Below are 21,265 nucleotides of genomic sequence, written 5' to 3'. Positions count from 1 at the left end.
GAGACATACAACCCGTATTGACTGTCGAGAGAGTCATCAAAAAAGGAACGATAAGACGGGTGGTCGGGCATTGCCAGTAGCCGACAGGCATACCGACAAAGCAGTATATCGCGTCGGTAGGTGAGTGGCAACTCACCAGCGTCAGCATGAAGACTCTTGACGGGACTAGTATAAAACGCTCCGATCGCAAGTCGTAAACCCCGATGTTGTATGGAGTTGAGGCGGCGTAAGATGGATGGCCGTGCAGAGGAGTATACGAAGCTCCCATAATCCAGCTTGGAGCGGACGATCGACCGATATAGGCGAAGTAGGACGGTTCGATCCGCTCCCCACGACATACCACTGAGAACACGGAGGACATTGAGAGAACGGGTACAACGGGCAGCCAAATAAGACACATGTGGAGACCAATTAAGTTTCCTGTCAAATGTAAGACCTCAAAATTTTGTTGTCTCCACGAATGGGAGAGCAACGGGACCGAGTCGTAAGGACGGTGGGAGAAACTCTTTGTAGCGCCAGAAGTTAATACAGACCGTCTTCTCGGCAGAAAAACGGAAGCCATTGGCGACACTCCAGGAGTAAAGACGGTCAAGAGAACGCTGAAGACAGCGCTCCAGGAGACACGTACGCTGCGCGCTGCAATAGATGGTAAAATCGTCCACGAAAAGGGAGCCTGATACATCAGCTGGGAGGCAATCCATTATTGGATTGATCGCTATGGCGAAGAGAGCGACGCTCAAAACTGAGCCCTGTGGCACCCCATTCTCCTGGCGAAAGGTGTCTGACAGGACAGAACCCACACGTACCCTGAACTGTCGATCCATTAAAAAGGAACGAATAAAAAGAGGGAGGCGACCGCGAAGGCCCCATGTATGCATGGTTCGGAGAATGCCCGCCCTCCAACAGGTGTCGTAAGCCTTCTCCAAATCAAAGAACACAGCCGCGGTCGGGCGCTTCCGCAAGAAGTTATTCATAATGAAGGTCGACAAGGTAACCAGATGGTCAACAGCAGACCGGCGCCTACGAAATCCACATTGTACATTGGTAAGGAGGCGTCGAGACTCGAGCAGCCAAACCAATCTAGAGTTAACCATTCGCTCCATCACTTTACAGACATAGCTGGTAAGCGAGATGCGTCGATAACTGGAAGGCAAGTGCTTGTCCTTCCCCGGCTTAGGAATCGGGACAACAATAGACTCGCGCCAGCATGCGGGAACATGTCCCTCAATCCAGATGCGATTGTATGTACGAAGAAGAAAACCTTTACCCGCAGGAGAAAGGTTCTTCAGCATCTGAATATGAATAGAATCAGGCCCTGGAGCGGAGGACCGTGATCGGCCAAGTGCGTTTTCGAGTTCCCGCATGGTGAATGGGGCATTATAACTTTCACGATTCGAGGAGCGGAAGTTAGGTGGCCTAGCCTCCTCTGCCTGTTTGCGGGGGAGGAAGGCAGGGTGGTAATGAGCGGAGCTCGAAACCTCTGCGAAAAAGCGGCCGAAGGCATTGGAGACAGCCTCAGGGGCCACAAGGACGTCATTCGCGACCGTCAAGCCAGAAACTGGTGAGTGGACCTTAGTGCCAGATAGCCGGCGCAGGCTACCCCAGACAACAGAAGGAGTAAAACTGTTGAAGGTGCTTGTGAAAGCAGCCCAGCTGGCTTTCTTGCTTTCTTTAATAATACGACGACACTGTGCACGTAATCGTTTATAATTGACAATTCGCCACTGTAGGGTGACGTTTAAAGGCGCGTAAAGCACGTCGACGAGCACGTAGAGCGTCTCTACATGCTGCGGTCCACCAGGGGACCGGTACGCGACGTGGAGAAGAAGTAGGGTGAGGGATGGAATATTCAGCAGCAGAGAGAATGACTTCCGTGAGGTGTGCGACCTGACTATCGCAGCTTGTGAAGGTTTGATCCTGAAAGGTCGCCCTGGAAGAGAAGAGCCCCAGTCTGCTTTGGAGATGGTCCAACTAGATGAGCACGGAGAGGGGGTATGCTGCAGGAGATGGATAACACACGGGAAGTGGTCGCTCGAATATGTATCAGAAAGTGCATACCACTCGAACCGGCGTGCAAGTTGGGGAGTACATATAGAGAGGTCTAAATGGGAATAGGTGTGAGATGTGTCCGAAAGAAAAGTAAGGGCGCCAGTATTGAGGCAGACAAGATTGAGCTGGTTGAAAAGGTCTGCTAACAGGGAGCCCCTCGGGCAGGATGCTGGAGAGCCCCAAAGGGGATGGTGGGCATTGAAGTCTCCAGTTAACAAAAATGGTGCAGGTAGCTGAGCAATAAGTTGCATCATGTCTGCCCTGGTAACGGCAGACGACGATGGAATGTAAACGGTACAAATGGAAAGTCTCCGGACGCAGGCGCTAACTACCCCCTTGAGGGGGAGGGACTCCTTTTAGTCGGCTCTTACGACAGGCAGGAATACCTTGGGCCTATTCTAATCCCCGGACCCGCAGGGGGCTCGAGGTTTTTGTCAGAGACAGCAAAAAACTTACAAGAGCAGTTTAACGGAATAGACAGTGTTCCGAAAGGAGGATATAATACGAACATCAATAAAAGCAGGACAGGGGTAACGTGATGGTATCGAATTAAATCAGATGGTACTGAAGGAATCAGATCCGGAAACGACACACTTAAAACAGTGGATAGGTTTTGCTGTTTGGCAATCACCAGTTTTTGCTGCCCAGTCTACACTTTGTCCCCTCTATTTCGGCAATGGCAAGGAAAGAGTTTCTGAAGAAGAGAAATTCGGTAAATCGAATATAGACTAAAGTCTTGGGAAGTCTTTTCTGAAAGTATTTGTATGGGGTGTAGCCATGTATGGAAATGAACGATAAACAGATAAGACAAGAAGAGAAGAGAAGAGAATAGAAGGTCTTGAAATGTGGTGCTACAGAAGACTGCTGAAGATTTAGACGGGTGGAACACTCAGGTAATGAGAAGGTACTCACAACACGTTCTGAGACAAAGGATCCAGTTTAGTAATGGAGGGTAGTCTGGGGGGTAAACATTGTAGAGCGACCAAGATATGAATACAGTAAGCAGATTCAGAAGGATGTAGGCTACAGTATTAGCCAGTATTCGAACTGAAAACCATAACAACAGTTATTTAAAGTTGTAGTAATCGTTGAATACAACAAAGTTTCCTCATTTTTTTTTAAACTGTATTGACATTCAAAATAAACAATGTGTCTCGTCAATGCACCAGGATTCATGAAATGTTTATAAATTTCACAGAATGCCACACAGTGCCCAGTTGACTCTGGCTGCCAAGGGTTCCCAACATTTCCCTTTGATTAGTTTCAGACTGCATACGGTATGTCTTGTCATCGCATCCCAGATATGCAGATCAGGACGTGGGCAGGTCAATCACGAATCCGTTTTTAGCGTGAAATGTCGTATGGGATCTTTTACTATCCTGCTGGAGTATGTACATAACAGGACTGACCTCATAAGTGCTGAAGGAACACGGATACCAAATGACAATGGCTGCTATCTCTAAATTGTGCGAATCTAATATTAATGGTGGGTTTGTAGTGACTCTTGCTTGCCTCTACATTTCATAATGCGTTGCAAGAAAAGATGATCATCTCAGAGTTTGTAGAAGAGTAGATGCTCTTTGTGGTGTCACCGCCAGACACCACACTTGCTAGGTGGTAGCTTAAATCGGCCGCGGTCCATTAGTACATGTCGGACCCGCGTGTCGCCACTGTCAGGATCGCAGACCGAGCGCCACCACAAGGCAGGTCTCGCCCCAGTTGTACGACGACGTTGCTAGCGACTACACTGACGAAGCCTTTCTCTCATTTGCTAGAGACAGAATAGCCTTCAGATAAGTTAATGGCTACGACCTAGCAAGGCGCCATTAACCATTTGTAACGTTGCATGTACCTCAAGATAGAGTCTCACTTGTATCATCCAGAATGCTGTATACCAAAGGACAATATAAAAGTTAAGTGTTCTAGTAGCTACCTTCTTTTCTTTATCACATTCATTACGAATCCTGTTCCAGACTTAACGCCAGACGGCGTGAGTTGACGCGTGCCCTTTCGGCTACTTCACTGTGCACTGGCTGCCTTAACAGTCCACTACATTGGCGACGAGTCCAAAAGGGACTTTAGCGTTCGTATTGCACTAATTTGCTTGTCATGGCTTCGCCACATTCTCCAGATGTACTGTCCGAATTTTATCGCTTGCAGACTCAGCAGACGCAGGCGTTATTGGATGCCCTGGGACAGCTCGTCCAGGGTCAACGTGCGCTGCAAAACGATGCGGCGGCCGCCGCCGCTTCATCGCTACCGCAGCCACAACATGCCGTTGCACCCTCGTTTCGTAGCTTTGATGCAGCTATTGAAACGTGGACGGAATGGTCCCGACAATTTGGATTTCATCTCGCCGCCTACAGAATTCAAGGTAATGAGCGGCAGCCGTTTTTGCTTTCGTGTGTAGGTGTGTCTACCTACCGTGTGATAGTGAAATTGTTTCCCCGGCGCGACGTGGCGACTCTGTCATACGAAGAAATTGTGTCTGCTTTAGATGCCTATTTCAAAGAAACAGTAAATGTCGTTGCAAAAAGTTATACGTTCTTTCGTACAAAACGTACGGCCGGTCAAACTAATAGGGAGTGGGTTGCAACTTTGCAAGGACTTACTAGGGATTGTGCATTTGAATGTGACTGTGGCCTCCCTTATTCAGATACTATGGTGCGTGATGCAATAGCACAGAACGTCTCTGATGTTCGCATACGGTAACAGATTTTGAAACTAGTTAATCCCTCCCTTCAACAAGTGATAGACATATTAGATAGGCAAGACACACTTGACTTTGCTCGGGAATCATTTGAAACTTCGCCAGCAGTGTGTCGCATTAATCGGCCCGCCGGGCGCGCTGCGCGGAACTGTAAACAGCCTTCGCGCACGTCCGCACCGCCACGTGTCCCGCGAAAGCAAGCAAATGCAGTGAAATCATGTCCGCGGTGTGCAACTAGACATTCGCGTGACACTTGCCCCTCACGCCAAGCTATTTGCTTTTACTGTCATAAGAAAGGACATGTTCAAAGTGTTTGCCAGAAAAAGCTACGATCAGACAATCACAACCATTCCAGGCCCTTTGCTTCGCGCCGGAATCGAATCAAGGACACACAGGCTCGGCAACCTTCGCCCATGGACATTCATGTAGTTAGTCACTGTTAGCGAGAGGAACACTGGGCGGAGTGGCACTGTGTTCGTCCCAAAAAAAGTGTGCGTCAACGTCGACGGAAGTCCCGTCACGTCGCGCGTGATTCTGTTCCAGTGTCTGTTCAAGTTGCACAAAACAGTCGCTCTTGTCAGCAGGACAATAAACTTTTTGTAGATTTGGACTTTGCCGGACAAGTGATACCGTTCCAGCTCGATACCGGAGCTGCAGTTTCATTGCTCAATCACGCCACGTACAAACAACTGGGCGCCCCTCCGTTGCGTGCCGCAAATCTTAAATAGTTATACAGGACAGAAAATCCATGTATTAGGACAGTGCACTCTTCTTGCTACATACAAGGAACAAACAAAACTTGTGTCATTTTACGTTCTTCGTTCTTCTTCGGCAGTGAACTTGTTTGGTTTAGATTTATTTCAGTTGTTTAACTTGTCTATCGTCAATCAGGTCCTATCAGTGAACCAGACTGCCTTCAGCCAGTGTTTCTAGTCTATGTGACGAATTTGCAGACATTTTTGCACCGGGCCTTGGTTGCGCTAAGAACTATGAAGCACATTTGGAACTGAAAGTGAACGCGCAACCGAAATTTTTCAGAGCGCGCAATGTTCCCCACGCATTGCGTGATGAGGTCGCCAGAACATTAACCGATTTAGAATCACAAGGTGTCATTGAACGTGTGCAGGCTTCTCTCTGGGCCTCACCCTTAGTAATTTTGCAAAAACCTTCCGGAAATTGCCCCGCCCGGATGATCTTTTTGACAAACTGTGCCCAGGCACATATTTTTCAAAGTTGGACCTAGCAGATGCGTACTTGCAAATACCTGTGGACGAAGACTCCCAGCGCGTCTTGGTGGTTAACACGCATCTTGGGTTGTATCGCTTCAAAAGACTGCCGCTCGGGTGTGCATCCGCCCCTGCATTGTTTCAGCAATATTTACAAACTGTTTGTGCGTCGGTCCCTACTGCTGCGAACTATCTGGACGATATTGTGATCTCCGGAAAGACTGAAGCCGAACATTTAGCCAACCTACGCACATTATTTCAGGTCTTACACATTTGTCCTTCCGCAAGCGAAGACCATTTTGTCGCGTTTTTTGCTCGTGACTTACCCTATTTGGGACATGTAATCAATGCACAAGGCATACATCCGAGTCCAGAGCACCTCCGTGCCATACAGGAGTTGCCTTCGCCACAGAATGTGAAGCAGCTACAGAGTGTGTTGGGAAAAATTATTTATTGTAGTAATTATGTTCCCCATGCCTCTTCCATTTCAGCTCCGCTTCATCGCTTACGCCGTAAAGGTGTTCCGTTCGTCTGGACGACGGAATGCGAACGCGCCTTTCGCCAGTTGAAATCGGCGTTGCTTTCTAATACTTGCCTTACGCCATTCGATCCCCAGAAACCCCTTTTGTTGATGGTAGATGCGTCGGATTTCGGGATCGGTGCTGTGCTTGCGCACAAAGATGGATCGCATGATCGCCCTATTGCCTTTGCGTCCAAATTGCTTTCGTCTGCGCAAAGGAATTATTCACAGATCGAGAAAGAAGCTTTAGCTCTCGTGTTTGGTGTTATTAAGTTCCATGATTTCTTGTATGGTCGTCACTTTACCATCATCACAGACCACAAACCTTTGACTTTGCTTTTTCATCCGAACAAGCCTGTACCTCCACGTACACCGCAGAAATTCATTCGCTGGTATATTTTCCTCTCGCAGTACCGCTACGATATCTTGTATCGGTCCACTGCTAAGCACGGAAACGCTGATGCGTTGTCCCGTTTGCCTGTTGCTGAGGATAAAGCATTCGATTCTTCCGAACTTGCTTGCATGTTCATTGATGCGGAAACCGATGACGTGGTCGCATCGTTTCCGATTGATTTTCGTCGTGTAGCTACGGCCACAGCTGTTGACCCTGTCCTTGCTACTGTTTTGCGTTTTGTTGCTACACAATGGCCCTTGTCCAAGTCACGGATCGAGGATCCGCTGGTTCGCCGATTTTTTGCTCACAAGGAGAGACTTTTTGTAGGACGTGGTGTTTTGTTGTTGCGTTCTGATAATGATCAGTCCCGAGTCGTGGTCCCACGTTCGTTACAGTCCTCTGTCTTACGGCTTCTTCACCAAGGACATTGGGGTATAGTGCGCACGAAACAACTTGCTCGTCAGCACTGTACTTGGTTCGGAATCGATGCTGCGATTACGAATATGTGCTCTTCTTGCGTGGCGTGTGCCTAACAACAATCCGCACCGCCACGGAAATTTTTTGCATGGCCGAACGCCACTTCCGCTTGGCAAGGCTTACATATCGATTTTGCTGGTCCCTTCTGGAATGCTCGATGGTTGGTTGTGGTCGATGCTTTCAGTAATTTTCCTTTTGTTGTCCGGATGTCTTCCACGACGTCTTCTGCCACAATCCAAGCGTTGTCTGCAGAAGACCTTCAATGCAAAAGATAGCAGACTATTGTTTCCGACAATGGCCCACAATTCATGTCCGCAGAATTTCAGTCATTCTGCAAGGCCAATGGTATTCAACATCTGACATCCGAGCCGTTTTCGCCTCAGTCAAACGGTGCCGCTGAACGATTGGTCCGGACTTTTAAGTCACAGATGTTGAAATTGAAAGAGTCGCATTCTCGGGGGGACGCGTTATTGCTCTTTTTGTCCTCGTATCGCTCTCAGCCCCGCGATGGTCGCTCGCCGGCTGAGTTGCTCCACGGTCGTCCTCATCGAACCTTGATGTCTTTGCTGCATCCGCCGCATCAGGTTCCTGTGCAGCGGCAGACTCCTGCTTCTGCTCCTGGCGACGTTGTCTTCTATCGCACCTATCGAGGTTCACGGCGTTGGCTCGCAGGGCGCATTCTTCGCTGCCTCGGCCGCGCTATGTATTTGAGATGCCGACGCACCTCACCAGAGGCCCCCAAAACCAATCAGCTGCGCCTCTGTCGTCGCCTGGGTTCTGCCGCTCCCCGTCTGCTTTCAGCGACGGTGCCGTCCGGTCAGCGCCCTGGGGACCCATCTACTGGCTCGCCTCATCCCCACGTGTTACCGACGATGCTTTCCATTTTGCCCCTTGGCGACGCGCCGCCGTCGCCTGTTCTCCCGCCGGCGCCGCTCGCTGTGGACGCTTCGCTGCAGCCGCCCAGCGCCTCCCTGGGTCGCGCGCCGCCGATCGCTTCCCGTGACCAGCTGTACTCCGCCATGGAACTCTTGCCCGCTCCGGCCCAGATGTCGTCTTCGCCCGTCGGGTGCCCCGACCACATGGAGGTCGACCCTTCGGCCCCTCCTGTCTCATTACGGGCGCATACACCGCATGTTGACGTGCACCCTGGACTAGGTTTTCAGGCGTTTCCTAGCTCCCCTCGGACCGAATGGCAGGGTGCGGGTGGCACGGCCTCGCCTGTTGTTAGGCTCCCCACCTCATCGCATACGTCAACATGGGGTCCTCCCCACGGCGGGCGGAAGCCTTATCACACGACCGTTCGCCGATTTGCGGGGGACGAATGTGGTGTCACCGCCAGACACCACGCTTGCTAGGTGGTATCTTAAATCGGCCGCGGTCCATTAGTACATGTCGGACCCGCGTGTCGCCACTGTCAGGATCGCAGACCGAGCGTCACCACAAGGCAGGTCTCGAGAGACGTACTAGCACTCGCCCCAGTTGTACGACAACGTTGCTAGCGACTACACTGACGAAGCCTTTCTCTCATTTGCCGAGAGACAGATAGAACAGCCTTCAGCTAAGTTAATGGCTACGACCTAGCAAGGCGCCATTTGTACCATTGCATGTATCTCAAGATAGTCTCACTTGTATCATCAAGAATGCTGCATACCAAAGGACGATATAAAAGTTAAGTGTTCTAGTAGCTACCTTCTTTTCTTTATCACATTCATTACAAATCGTGTTCCAGACTTAACGCCAGACGGCGTGAGTTGACGCGTGCCCTTTCGGCTTCTTCACTGTGGACTGGCTGCCTTAACAGTCCACTACACTCTTTCGTGTCTAATTATTTTGAAGTAAGGTTCTGCGCTTGTGGATAGAAATTAATAAGTGTCTCATCTGGTGGTGATATATGGATTTACACCAACCGTTATCTTCTTTACTGTAATTTTCCAATCATAACTAACCTTACGTACGTCGGACTGAATCTGCGGTAGTGGCATTATTATTAACATAGGTTTTCTAAAATCCAGTCAACTGACTAGTCGCGAAGAAACAGGCATTAGTTGTTTTTTGGTGCATTTATTCCAAATGACATATTGTTTACAGCAGGAAATCTGATGAAGGGCAGAGGACGAAACATAACACAACATTTGGCGTTTTTAAAAAAAATCTGTAACAAAGTATAACAAGAAAGCGCAAAAAGGAACTAAGTATCAGAACCAATACATACCATCCATAGCACACATAACTTTGAGTAAGGAACAAGGTGTCATACATTTACGAACTAAAACATGTGACACCTAATTTAAACATGAAAAATGGAAATGTTAGTCGTGAGAAGGACTACGCAAAACTGCTACTCCAGTGTGCTCCTACTTGCCAGTTAACCACGCGGTGCAAGAGGGCACCACATTACGGCAACGCGGCTGTGCAAATCCCGATATGTTTACTAAGAATTATATACTTTTACTTGTTGTTGGTTACTGTTTCAGGTACATTAAAAAACAGATCGCAGTAGCACAAAGAACAAGTACATTAGAGAATTGCGTAAAAAATATCTTGTCTTGGAAAGGCACCATTTGTCGAAGATTACAGAAGGATCTGTTAAGATTTTATATCTGACGAACAGTAAAGAAGTGTAATTGCAAATCTAAAGACAATTGTCCCATACTGTGGCACATCGATAGCCGCAATAATGAACCAAACTGTTTATGCCCGTTGAAATAGTAAAAAAACAACGAAAACATACGTAGCGTGCCTGCACGTAAAAATTGGTAAAGGGAAAAGATATTTCCCGCCTGCACTTAAACACAATAAAAGAAGCATCACTGTAGTATACGGGCACGAGATTGTACCTTTCAACATACGTATATAATACTTATTTATCGTAAAATTAGCGTATCAGAATTACAGAAAAATTTTTGTCTTGATTCACTGATCAGAGAAGTACATACGAAAGGGAGTGTACATTTCAACGTTCAGAATTTTTCTTTTTGTACTTAAAAGATGACGTACAATTACAAAAGGACTTTAGTCAAGCAGTTCAATGACAAATCAAGAAAACGACAAACGTTGAAATTGAAGACATTTTCCTCCTGAACCACTGATGAACCTAACGTTGTGTTCACTAACCTTTATAGTGCACAAAAAAAATAGAGGGAGAGGTGGCTGTCTATACACCAATTTCAGAAAAGTAGTTGCGACAGTTATGAAGCCTTTACGTGCCTCTCACAATAATTCGTCAGAAGGACTAAAAAAACCATTTCTTACCACTACCAATTTTCTCGTTTAATAGCTGTTCTGGAGCCACTTGACTGAATTCATGTATTTCCAATCCCTCCAAAATGTCCAGATTGTTTCCCTTCCTCTCTGTGTGCAGAATAGTCATGCTATTTTCTGATTCTGCCAGCGTACGGCTTTCATCTTCTACATGAAAACCTAATGCGCAACTGTTGCTCGTATACCCATGTTCTTTAAATCTCGTTTTGGATTCTTGCCCAGTTTATCCCATGTAAAAACACTCATGATCCTCAATTTATTTCATACAGTCCAGTTTTACAAAAGATGTTTAGCACGGGTTCCAGAATGAGCCTCAACAGGTTCCCCAAAATTTGCAGTCCTTTGTGAAGATGGTCCGAAGAAAAAAAAAACACAAAAAACGTTAAGACATGTTTTACTTCTCTATGCTCCATTATGCCTGCGGCAACGATTTGATGGGTAGATCACATAACTAATGAGGAGGTATTGAACAGGATTGGGAAGAAGAGGAGTTTGTGGCACAACTTGACCAGAAGAAGGGATCGGTTGGTAGGACATGTTCTGAGGCATCAAGGGATCACCAATTTAGTATTGGAGGGCAGCGTGGAGGGTAAAAATCGTAGAGGGAGACCAAGAGATGAATACACTAAGCAGATTGAGAAGGATGTAGGTTGCAGTAGGCACTGGGAGATGAAGCTTTACATGAGAGAGTAGCATGGAGAGCTGTATCAAACCCGTCTCAGGACTGAAGACCACAAGAAGAAGAAGAAGAAGTTCTTCTTCTTCAACAACAACAGCAAAAACAACCACCTTAGCAAAAACTTTTAAACCTGGCAAGTTAGCAGCGGTTTGGTCCCATAAGACCTTACTTTGCTAACCTGTAGAACGTAAAACTCAATTGCAGTACCACAAAGTAGAATAAAGTGCATTACAAAATTGTGTAAAAAATACTTAGCCCAGATATTAAATTCCATGCATGAAAGTATTAAGCTTACAGCTGAATTTGAAAAGGAAGGGACCCTCACTTTTTTAGATACTTGGGAACATGAAGTCTCTATTCAGCTCCTTGGAACCTGCTATGAATTGCTCAGATAGTTTCCAGACAATGATCGGTTCAGTTGGATCAGAGGGCCCAGTCCATTGGGTGTTAAGCCCATACCATTTTGGAGCCACCATCAGCTTGCACGGGTCTTGCTGACAACTTAGCAACGGAAGACTCCACGAAGCCATCAACCGAAGAGCTGTTGGTAGGGTTCGAGTGGGCTGCAGTAGACACACGGCTGGAGAACCATGGCTTGGTCAGATGAGTATGGTCCAACCGATACGATCACGAACCCAGGAGGGGGCCATGCAGGCGATGTCGTGCTGTCTGCAAAGACACTCATTGTTGTCCGCTACCATAGTCCATTAACACCAAATTTCACCGCACTGTCGTAACGGACACGTGCGTCATACGTGCCACATCGATTTCTGCAGTTATTTCGCAGAGTGTTGCTTGTCTGAGTGGATTTGTCAGCGCTAATGAACACCGCTGCTCTAGTGTGTGTCACGTTGCAGTTATTACACCTGGAACCATTGGATCAATTCAGACTGGACGTTTGTTTTTTTTCCGTGCCTACAAAATGTATTATCGCACTAGCTGCAGCTACGCCTTAAAGACCAGCCAGTTTCATGACAAGCACCGATGGAATGTGATAGCATGCAGCCGAATGCGAGTCGGTCTCTTGTGGAGCTTATCACCCTGTCAACCAATATGATTCAATACGCGTTCTTTGACAGTGGGTACCTAGCTGAACGTCTTGCTCCGTCTGTAACTTCCAAGGAGTTCGTCTTCAATCTTGATGTTGCAAACTTTTGTGATCACTGTGTCCCGCCGCGTCCATTTTGTTAAGTGTGATACATATACCTCATATAAGATTGTCCGGGAGATGCTGAGTTCACTCATTTTCTGTAGCCCGCCTGATGCAAATGGTGAATCAAGACATTGGCAACTAATATTTTTCATAACTGCTGATACAACACTTACAGATAATCATCAACAGTGCGTCTTCGTAGTTAGGCTGATAAGAGGACTGTGTGATGGGTTACCAATTTTCATTTTTCGCGGTCTTCTGCATCTGGGAGTCACTGGCCCCATGTCTGATTTGTGTTCTCCTTCACCGAGAGCATGAATAGATGAGATAGTCTCCCCTGCCATTTTTCCCTTCGCCTTAACGATCAGCTTTTCCAAGTTATCCTCCTGTTGTCGAATTATGTGACCAAAGAACTGCAGGATTTGTCAGAAACAGGATGGAGAAGAGGTTGTCCAGAATCTAAGTTCTAAAAGATTAATTTGTTGTTCCATTTGTCCAGCCATCATTCTCAGCAACACCTATATGCCCACATTTCAAAAGCATGAATTCTTTTTCAGTGCCCTTCATTATCCATGTTTCAGAGCCTTAAAGGAAAACAGAAAACAACAAAGATTCCAGCAATCTCATTTTAATGTGTCTGGATATGGTTGAGTCTTTCCAAACTTACTGTCAGCTTCGATGAAGCATCCCTACCCACGTCGTATTTTGTGTTTAGAGCCACCATATTTCTGAGCCACATAGCACAGGTAGACAAAGTGATCAACTTATCCATATTCTGATACCACACCAGTAGGCAGTAATGACACCTCTGTTTATGATCTTTTCTTATTAATTGACAATCCACGTTTCTCACTTCCTCCCCTTAGTATTTCTCTCATTTTACTTGAGATCTGAATAGGACGACGCAGAAACAATAATTTAAAATTTTCTGAAAACACCAGTAGAAACAACAGTCGAGCCATGAAGACTTTCTCACAACATATTCTCCATAGGTGTTAAATAGAACCGGCTCTAGAATGCGCCCCTTTCTAACTCCTTTACATGGTTCAAAAGGATTTGAAATAATTTTATCCAATCTATCAGTGTAGATATTTCTGGTAAGGGTAATAGGCTTTCCTGATCATCTTATTTCTGACAGTACATTCCACAGTTCTTTCCATCGATCACAGTCTAAAGCCTTGCTATAGTCCAAGAAACAAAGACAGATAACTGGAAAATGTAAGGAGTTCAACACCCCATTAGTTCTGACATTGTGCGTAATAAAGGAACGTAAGTGCAGATTCTCAAACTCAGATAAAGAAATACCGCCAGAGCAAACTGAGTAGGAAGTCAGGAATTCATTGATGACATTTAGAAGAATCTCGCTGCCATGTGCAATTAATGAAATAGTTCTGTAATTCTCACAACGCTTTGCGATTCCTTTCTTATGAAACGGAATCATTACCGACATTGTACAGTCCTCTGTAGTCCTTCCGTTATTCCATATACTGTTACATACTTTATGTTGATTTTCAAACCAAAATCTCCAGATGCTTTGATCATTTTGCCAGTAACCCTTAACTCACAAGGTGTGGTCTCAAACTGCGCGAAAGTTTTCTATCGCCCTCTCCAAGTTCAGATCTAACAAGATGCTTCTAAATCACCCCCACCCTCCTTAAATCACCACTCCTGTAATGTTTTGCTGTCGGTTGCATTATTGCCTTCGTTGTTTGTTGTTGACACATGTTACTGTGACGTGACAGGGTCTCATAAACAGCTCGTGAACTACGTACCTGGTTTCTTCAGTGTAGTACAGAATGTGTAGACATTAACGTGTCAGTTTTCACCATCCTATGTTTGTTTATTGATCTACACATTTCCCATCATCCACCGATTAACATATCAGACACAGAAGGCGAAGATTTTACAATATTCAGTGATCACGGTTCTGCTAGAGAACAAGACGTTCTCTCAGAGGAAAAACTTAAGAACAACTGTGATGGGGATCTTTCTGTTTCTTCAATAAAGTAGTTGAAGTGTTAATGAAAATGAAATGTGTCCTGAGTGGTGATAAGGTAGAAAAATTTAGATCGCAGTACTGAATCCCAGTTTTGGAGTTTCTTTTCATACCCATCAAGTATAATTTTTATGTGCAAGTTAAAACCGTGGAACATTTGTTAACATTTACTTGTTGTGAACATTTACTTGCTACAGGTAGACAACTAAATATTACTCTCTGAAAAATTCTAGAAAATTGTTGTATAACAGATCTTTTCTTTTTTTAAATAGTTCGTATAAACGAACGTAAGTTTTTGATCTCGTGTGATAAAAGTATTTGCTCTAAATAATGCCTGCAGTATTTTACATTATCAATTATCTCTTTGTTAATGCAAGTTGTGTAATAATTATTTTCACAATGTCAAATGATTTGTGCCTTACATCTCGGGCTAAACTCAGTGGTCCCAGAGACCCCACCTTGTAGTAAATGTTACAGAAAAGTCACCTCGAGAGTTAACGGCTAATGAGGTCAGGTCCTAGTGGTGGTGGTGGTATTTGGTAATTTTTACGGATACTAATAACTGTGCAGTTGAGCGCCCCACAAACCAATCTTTTCACTGTCCAGACTCGTCACATTCCCGAATAACAACAAAATAATGAGGACAGCGTAAACATCCAGTTTCCGCCCGGTGAAAATCCCCGATGCAGCCAGGAATCAAACCTTGGGGCCCGAGATCCATAGACTAACCACTACACAACGAGCTGCGAACGTACGTCCAAAACGGGGTGGCGGACAGCGAAGTGCTGGGGTTAGACGGACGGCAAGGGAGAGGTGGGAAGGAGGGGGGGTGGGAAGTAGTGGGAAAAGGACAGAAGTAAAAATACTGAGTGTGATGGTGGAATGACGCCTGTGTAGTGCTGCAATGGGAACGGACTGGATGGGTGAGGACAGTGTTATTGATGAAGTAAGTCGTTAGAGTTTTTTGGAAACAGTGTATTTTCAAAAGATCATTACGATTATCACAATGTGATCCAAAATATCCGGACACCCCCAGAAACATACTTTTTTCATATGTGCATTGTGCTGCCACCTACTGCCGGCTACTCGATACCAGCTCCGCGGAACTCACTGACTTCGAACGTGGTCAGAAGATAGGGTGTCACTTGTGTCATACGTCTGTACGCGAGATTTCCACACTCCTAAACATTCCTAGGTCCACTGTTTCCGATGTAATAGTCAAGTGGAAACGTGAAGGGACACGTTCAGCACCAAAGAGTACACGCCGACTTCGTCTGTTGACTAACAGAGACTGCCTATTACACATGACGACCCTCTTCAACTGTCGGTCTGGATAGATGTCTGCCATCACACAGTACGTGCCGTGGATCCTGATGCAGTTTGGAATGCCAATGAGAGGTGGGTGGGAGCTGATAAAACTTGTATGTCATGGTCGAGCGGCTGCTCATAAGCCACACATCACGAAATGGCAAACGACGCTTCGCTTGGTGATGAGGCGTAAACATTGGACGATTGAACAGTGGAAAAACGTTGCGTGGAGTGACGAATCACGGTACACAATACAGCGATCCGATGGCAGGCTGTGGGTATGGCGAATGCCTGGTGAACGCCATCTGCCAGCGTGTGTAGTGCCAACAGTAAAATTCGGAGGCGGTGGAGTTATGGTGTGGTCGTGTTTTAATGGCCGGGGCTTGCACCCCTTGTTTTGCGTGGCACTATCGCAGCACAGGCATACACTGATGTTTTAAGCAAGAACTTCAGGGATGGTGACTGATCGAGCACGTGTTCATAACGCATGGCCTTGGAGGAGTGGTTGTGCAGGCCAGTCCACTACAAGGATGATTGTGTAGAGTCCTGACCTGAATCGTATAGAACGCCTTTGGGATGTTTTGGAACGCAGACTTCGTGCCAGGTCTCACCGACCGTCATTGATACCTGTCCTTAGTGCAGAATGGGCTGCCATTCCCCAAGAAACCTTCCAGCACCTGACTGAATGTATACCTGCGAGAGGCTAAGGGTGGGCCAACACCATGTTGAATTCCAGCATTACCAATGGAGGGCGCGACGAACTTTTACGTCATTTTCAGCCAGGTGTCCGGATACTTTTGATCACATAGTGTGATTTGGATTCGTGACAAACAGAATCGAATTGCAGGGGTTTAGCCCCTCATAAAATTTCATTTTACCCCTCAGGGAGTAATTACCTCCCCCCTCCCCTCTTCTGCCTCCGGTTGGGAACCACTGGCGTGGATGCACGTGTACTGTCCTCCAGCAGCACGCACTGTGACAGGTTGCGCTGTGCGTGGGAGACGGCGCCGGAGGGCTGACCACCTCGACGCTGGAGATTTGCACCGACGGTCTCAGGTGCAGCGCCGGCGACGAGGCGTGCACACAGCCGGAGCTGTCCGAGTGTCGCAGCAGCAGCGCCAACGGCTTCTTCGAGTGCCGGGCCGCCGGCTACTTCCCTGACCCGTACAACTGCAGCATCTACCATCTCTGTCCCAGAGTCGGGGACCCCAACTACGTCACTGGCACCTGCGCTGGCGCCTGGGCTTACAACCCACTAACCACCGACTGCAGGTGAGCTGTTACTGTGGTCGAGAGAGTGTACACAGCAGGTGGATGTAGTTTCGAGAAGTGTGTTGCAGTATATTGGAGGGAATTGCTATTTCACTGTCACACAGACACGTCATATTAATTTTTGTACGATTTGCTTGTCAAATACATTTAAATATACAGGTGTACAAATTCTAGAGATTGATCGATGAGAGAATATGGAACAAAACAGGTCTACTCAACTTATCTCTGCAAATTGACTGATGGTTTCCAGGTTAGAGACTATTTATTCACACATTGTTACAGAGCCTGCAGTCTAGTACACATACTTGCATGTGTTTCAGCATGTTTTGTCTCACACGTTCACATCACCCAAGCTGCATCTGAACGGTGTCAAAAGCACCATGAATACACTTCTCCACTGGCTCCACATCTGGAATGGGCTCTGCATACACAATACCCTTGAGGTGGTCCCATAACCAGAAATCGCACAGGCTGAGATACCGTGAACGATGCTGGCCACGCAACTGAACCCCCTGGTCCGACCCATCAACCAGTGGAGATACGATTGAGATGCGTCCGGATGTTAATGGTGACATGACGCTGCTACTTGATGCTCCGTCTCATAACACTTCGAATCAGTAATGGCACTTTTCCCAGCAGAGAACGCAAAATCCCAACAAGAAACGCCAACAGTTCCAGCCAGTTAGGCAACATGGAAGGAAGGCTGGTCCCAAAATATGGTCGCCAATTACCCTGCACACACATTCCAGCTGCAGTGATACTGATGATTCGCTGTCACCACACCATAGGGGTTCTGCATGCTATCCCACAGATTACCGTTATGAAAGTTGAAGATACCACTCTATGTAAAGGTGGCCTCATCTGTGGAAAGGATGGATGACACAAATCCCCCAGTAATTGCCTGGTGAAGAAACCAGTGAGAAAACTGCTCCCAATGTGGCAAATCTGTCGCTAGTAAGCCCTGCAGACACTGTAAGAGGTAAGGGTAGCAACAGTTGTCATGGAGAACGTTCCACATGGTTGTCTGGCTTACCCTGTGCTGGCAGGCAAACGGATTTGTGATTAACACTATGGAAGGCGACCGCCATGTCAATACATTTCCCTCAATCTCTGGTGTCCGAATATTTCATTTCAGGTACGGCCTTCATTATTTCCTGCTTCCTGACACGATCCTGTCTCAGACAAAGGGTGTAACACTTTTTGCAGCCAAAGGCTTTGGTTGTTGTCAGTGGGGACAGGTCCTCTGATACAACCTTGCTGCCCGCCGCCCATCGCGACATGGTGTTTAATTACAGAAAGGCCAATGGCAAAGCTCTCGGAACAACTGCCTACAACACTGTATCACATCCACAACAAGAGAAGTGAATCGTACACAACATTACCAATGACTAAGGCATGAGAGGGCGGAACGCATGAAAAACGGTACAACCCTCTAGGAGGAAACCAGGCATACTGTAATTGTGACTGACTACGTGATACAACGCATACTAGACCGCAGTCTCTGTAACAAAATATGACTGAATAAATGGTCACTAGCATGGAAAACATGCATTTACAGACTTAAGTTCATTCGACCATTTTTGTTCCGTATCCTCTCAATGATCAACACGGTGAAAAAATAAATCACCCTGTGTGTGATGTGGTACCATGTTGGTTATGTAATGAAATGCAAAGTCAGTCATTGTTTCTTTGGGAACCTTCCGTTGCCAGCTATGTGGAAGTCGTAGGATACTCTTAGCAGTGCCAGTTGTGTTGACAGAGTGGCGCGGTTTATTGCCCAACGAATTTCTAGCAGTTCTGAAGCGAATGCTGTGTTTCCATCAGTTTAGAAATCGAGTTGAACTCACGTAGGCTTAAGTCAGGGGAGCGCCGTAGGTGGTACAGCACTTGGCATCCCCATAAGTCAAATCAGTTACACCTTGCACTGTACGTGCTTGAGCATTGTCCTGCAAAAAGTTCCAACCCTCGTATTATGTACTCACTCCTCTCTTCAAGTCCTGGGAGTTTGTAAGAGGAATTTCCTAACAACTTGTACAATGAAATACTAAGGAAGTGGAACTATACACAGAACCTTGGCAAAGAAAGTGCACTATGTGATCAAAAGTATCCGGACACCCCCAGAATATGCGTTTTTCATATTAGGTGCATTGTGTTGCCACCTACTGCCAAGCACTCCATATCAGCAACCTCAGTAGTCATTAAACATCGTGAGAGCAGAATGGAACGCTTTGCGCAACTCGCAGACTTCGAACTTGGTCACGTGATTAGGAGTGTGGAATTCTCGCGTACAGACATGACACAAGTGACACCCAAACATCACTATCAGAACGGAAACAGTGGACCTAGGGAAGTGGAAAGCAAACAGGCCAAAAGCAAACAGGCCAAAAGCAAACAGGCCAAAAGCAAACAGGCCAAAAGCAAACAGGCCAAAAGCAAACAGGCCAAAAGCAAACAGGCCAAAAGCAAACAGGCCAAAAGCAAACAGGCCAAAAGCAAACAGGCCAAAAGCAAACAGGCCAAAAGCAAACAGGCCAAAAGCAAACAGGCCAAAAGCAAACAGGCCAAAAGCAAACAGGCCAAAAGCAAACAGGCCAAAAGCAAACAGGCCAAAAGCAAACAGGCCAAAAGCAAACAGGCCAAAAGCAAACAGGCCAAAAGCAAACAGGCCAAAAGCAAACAGGCCAAAAGCAAACAGGCCAAAAGCAAACAGGCCAAAAGCAAACAGGCCAAAAGCAAACAGGCCAAAAGCAAACAGGCCAAAAGCAAACAGGCCAAAAGCAAACAGGCCAAAAGCAAACAGGCCAAAAGCAAACAGGCCAAAAGCAAACAGGCCAAAAGCAAACAGGCCAAAAGCAAACAGGCCAAAAGCAAACAGGCCAAAAGCAAACAGGCCAAAAGCAAACAGGCCAAAAGCAAACAGGCCAAAAGCAAACAGGCCAAAAGCAAACAGGCCAAAAGCAAACAGGCCAAAAGCAAACAGGCCAAAAGCAAACAGGCCAAAAGCAAACAGGCCAAAAGCAAACAGGCCAAAAGCAAACAGGCCAAAAGCAAACAGGCCAAAAGCAAACAGGCCAAAAGCAAACAGGCCAAAAGCAAACAGGCCAAAAGCAAACAGGCCAAAAGCAAACAGGCCAAAAGCAAACAGGCCAAAAGCAAACAGGCCAAAAGCAAACAGGCCAAAAGCAAACAGGCCAAAAGCAAACAGGCCAAAAGCAAACAGGCCAAAAGCAAACAGGCCAAAAGCAAACAGGCCAAAAGCAAACAGGCCAAAAGCAAACAGGCCAAAAGCAAACAGGCCAAAAGCAAACAGGCCAAAAGCAAACAGGCCAAAAGCAAACAGGCCAAAAGCAAACAGGCCAAAAGCAAACAGGCCAAAAGCAAACAGGCCAAAAGCAAACAGGCCAAAAGCAAACAGGCCAAAAGCAAACAGGCCAAAAGCAAACAGGCCAAAAGCAAACAGGCCAAAAGCAAACAGGCCAAAAGCAAACAGGCCAAAAGCAAACAGGCCAAAAGCAAACAGGCCAAAAGCAAACAGGCCAAAAGCAAACAGGCCAAAAGCAAACAGGCCAAAAGCAAACAGGCCAAAAGCAAACAGGCCAAAAGCAAACAGGCCAAAAGCAAACAGGCCAAAAGCAAACAGGCCAAAAGCAAACAGGCCAAAAGCAAACAGGCCAAAAGCAAACAGGCCAAAAGCAAACAGGCCAAAAGCAAACAGGCCAAAAGCAAACAGGCCAAAAGCAAACAGGCCAAAAGCAAACAGGCCAAAAGCAAACAGGCCAAAAGCAAACAGGCCAAAAGCAAACAGGCCAAAAGCAAACAGGCCAAAAGCAAACAGGCCAAAAGCAAACAGGCCAAAAGCAAACAGGCCAACCTCGTCTGTCGACAGACTACCGACAGTTGAAGAGGATCGTAATGTGTAATAGACATCTATCCAGACCATCACAGAGGAATTCCAAACTGTATCAGGATCCATTTCAAGTACTATAACAGTTAGGCGGGAGGTGAAAAAATACTTTGATTTCGTGGTCTAGCGGCTGCTCATACGCCACACATCACGAAATGCCAAACGACGCTTCGCTTGGTGATGGGACGTAAACACTGGACGATTTAACAGTGGAAAAACTTTGTTTACCGTGATTCGTCACTCCACGCAATGTGGAGTTGCGACGGCAGTGCGTGGGATGGCGAATGCCCAGTGAACGTCATCTGCCAGCATGTAT

The 21,265-nt window shown here is 46.6% G+C and overlaps 1 protein-coding gene across 1 annotated transcript in view; it reads left to right on the top strand.

The window, feature by feature from the left end:
• The window catches only part of LOC126259883 (uncharacterized), a 97,518-nt gene that overhangs the window by 36,843 nt on the left and 39,410 nt on the right, over positions 1-21,265 (top strand). The window contains exon 3 of the mRNA XM_049956954.1: positions 16,756-17,045. Coding sequence (XP_049812911.1) covers positions 16,756-17,045 — 290 coding nt within the window. The remainder of the gene's footprint in view (positions 1-16,755; positions 17,046-21,265) is intronic.

Source organism: Schistocerca nitens, chromosome 5 (genome assembly GCF_023898315.1).
Source record: "Schistocerca nitens isolate TAMUIC-IGC-003100 chromosome 5, iqSchNite1.1, whole genome shotgun sequence".
Classification (NCBI taxonomy): domain Eukaryota; kingdom Metazoa; phylum Arthropoda; class Insecta; order Orthoptera; family Acrididae; genus Schistocerca; species Schistocerca nitens.
The sequence above is the reverse complement of the archived record's forward strand: the minus strand, read 5'-3'. Positions and strand labels throughout refer to the sequence as shown.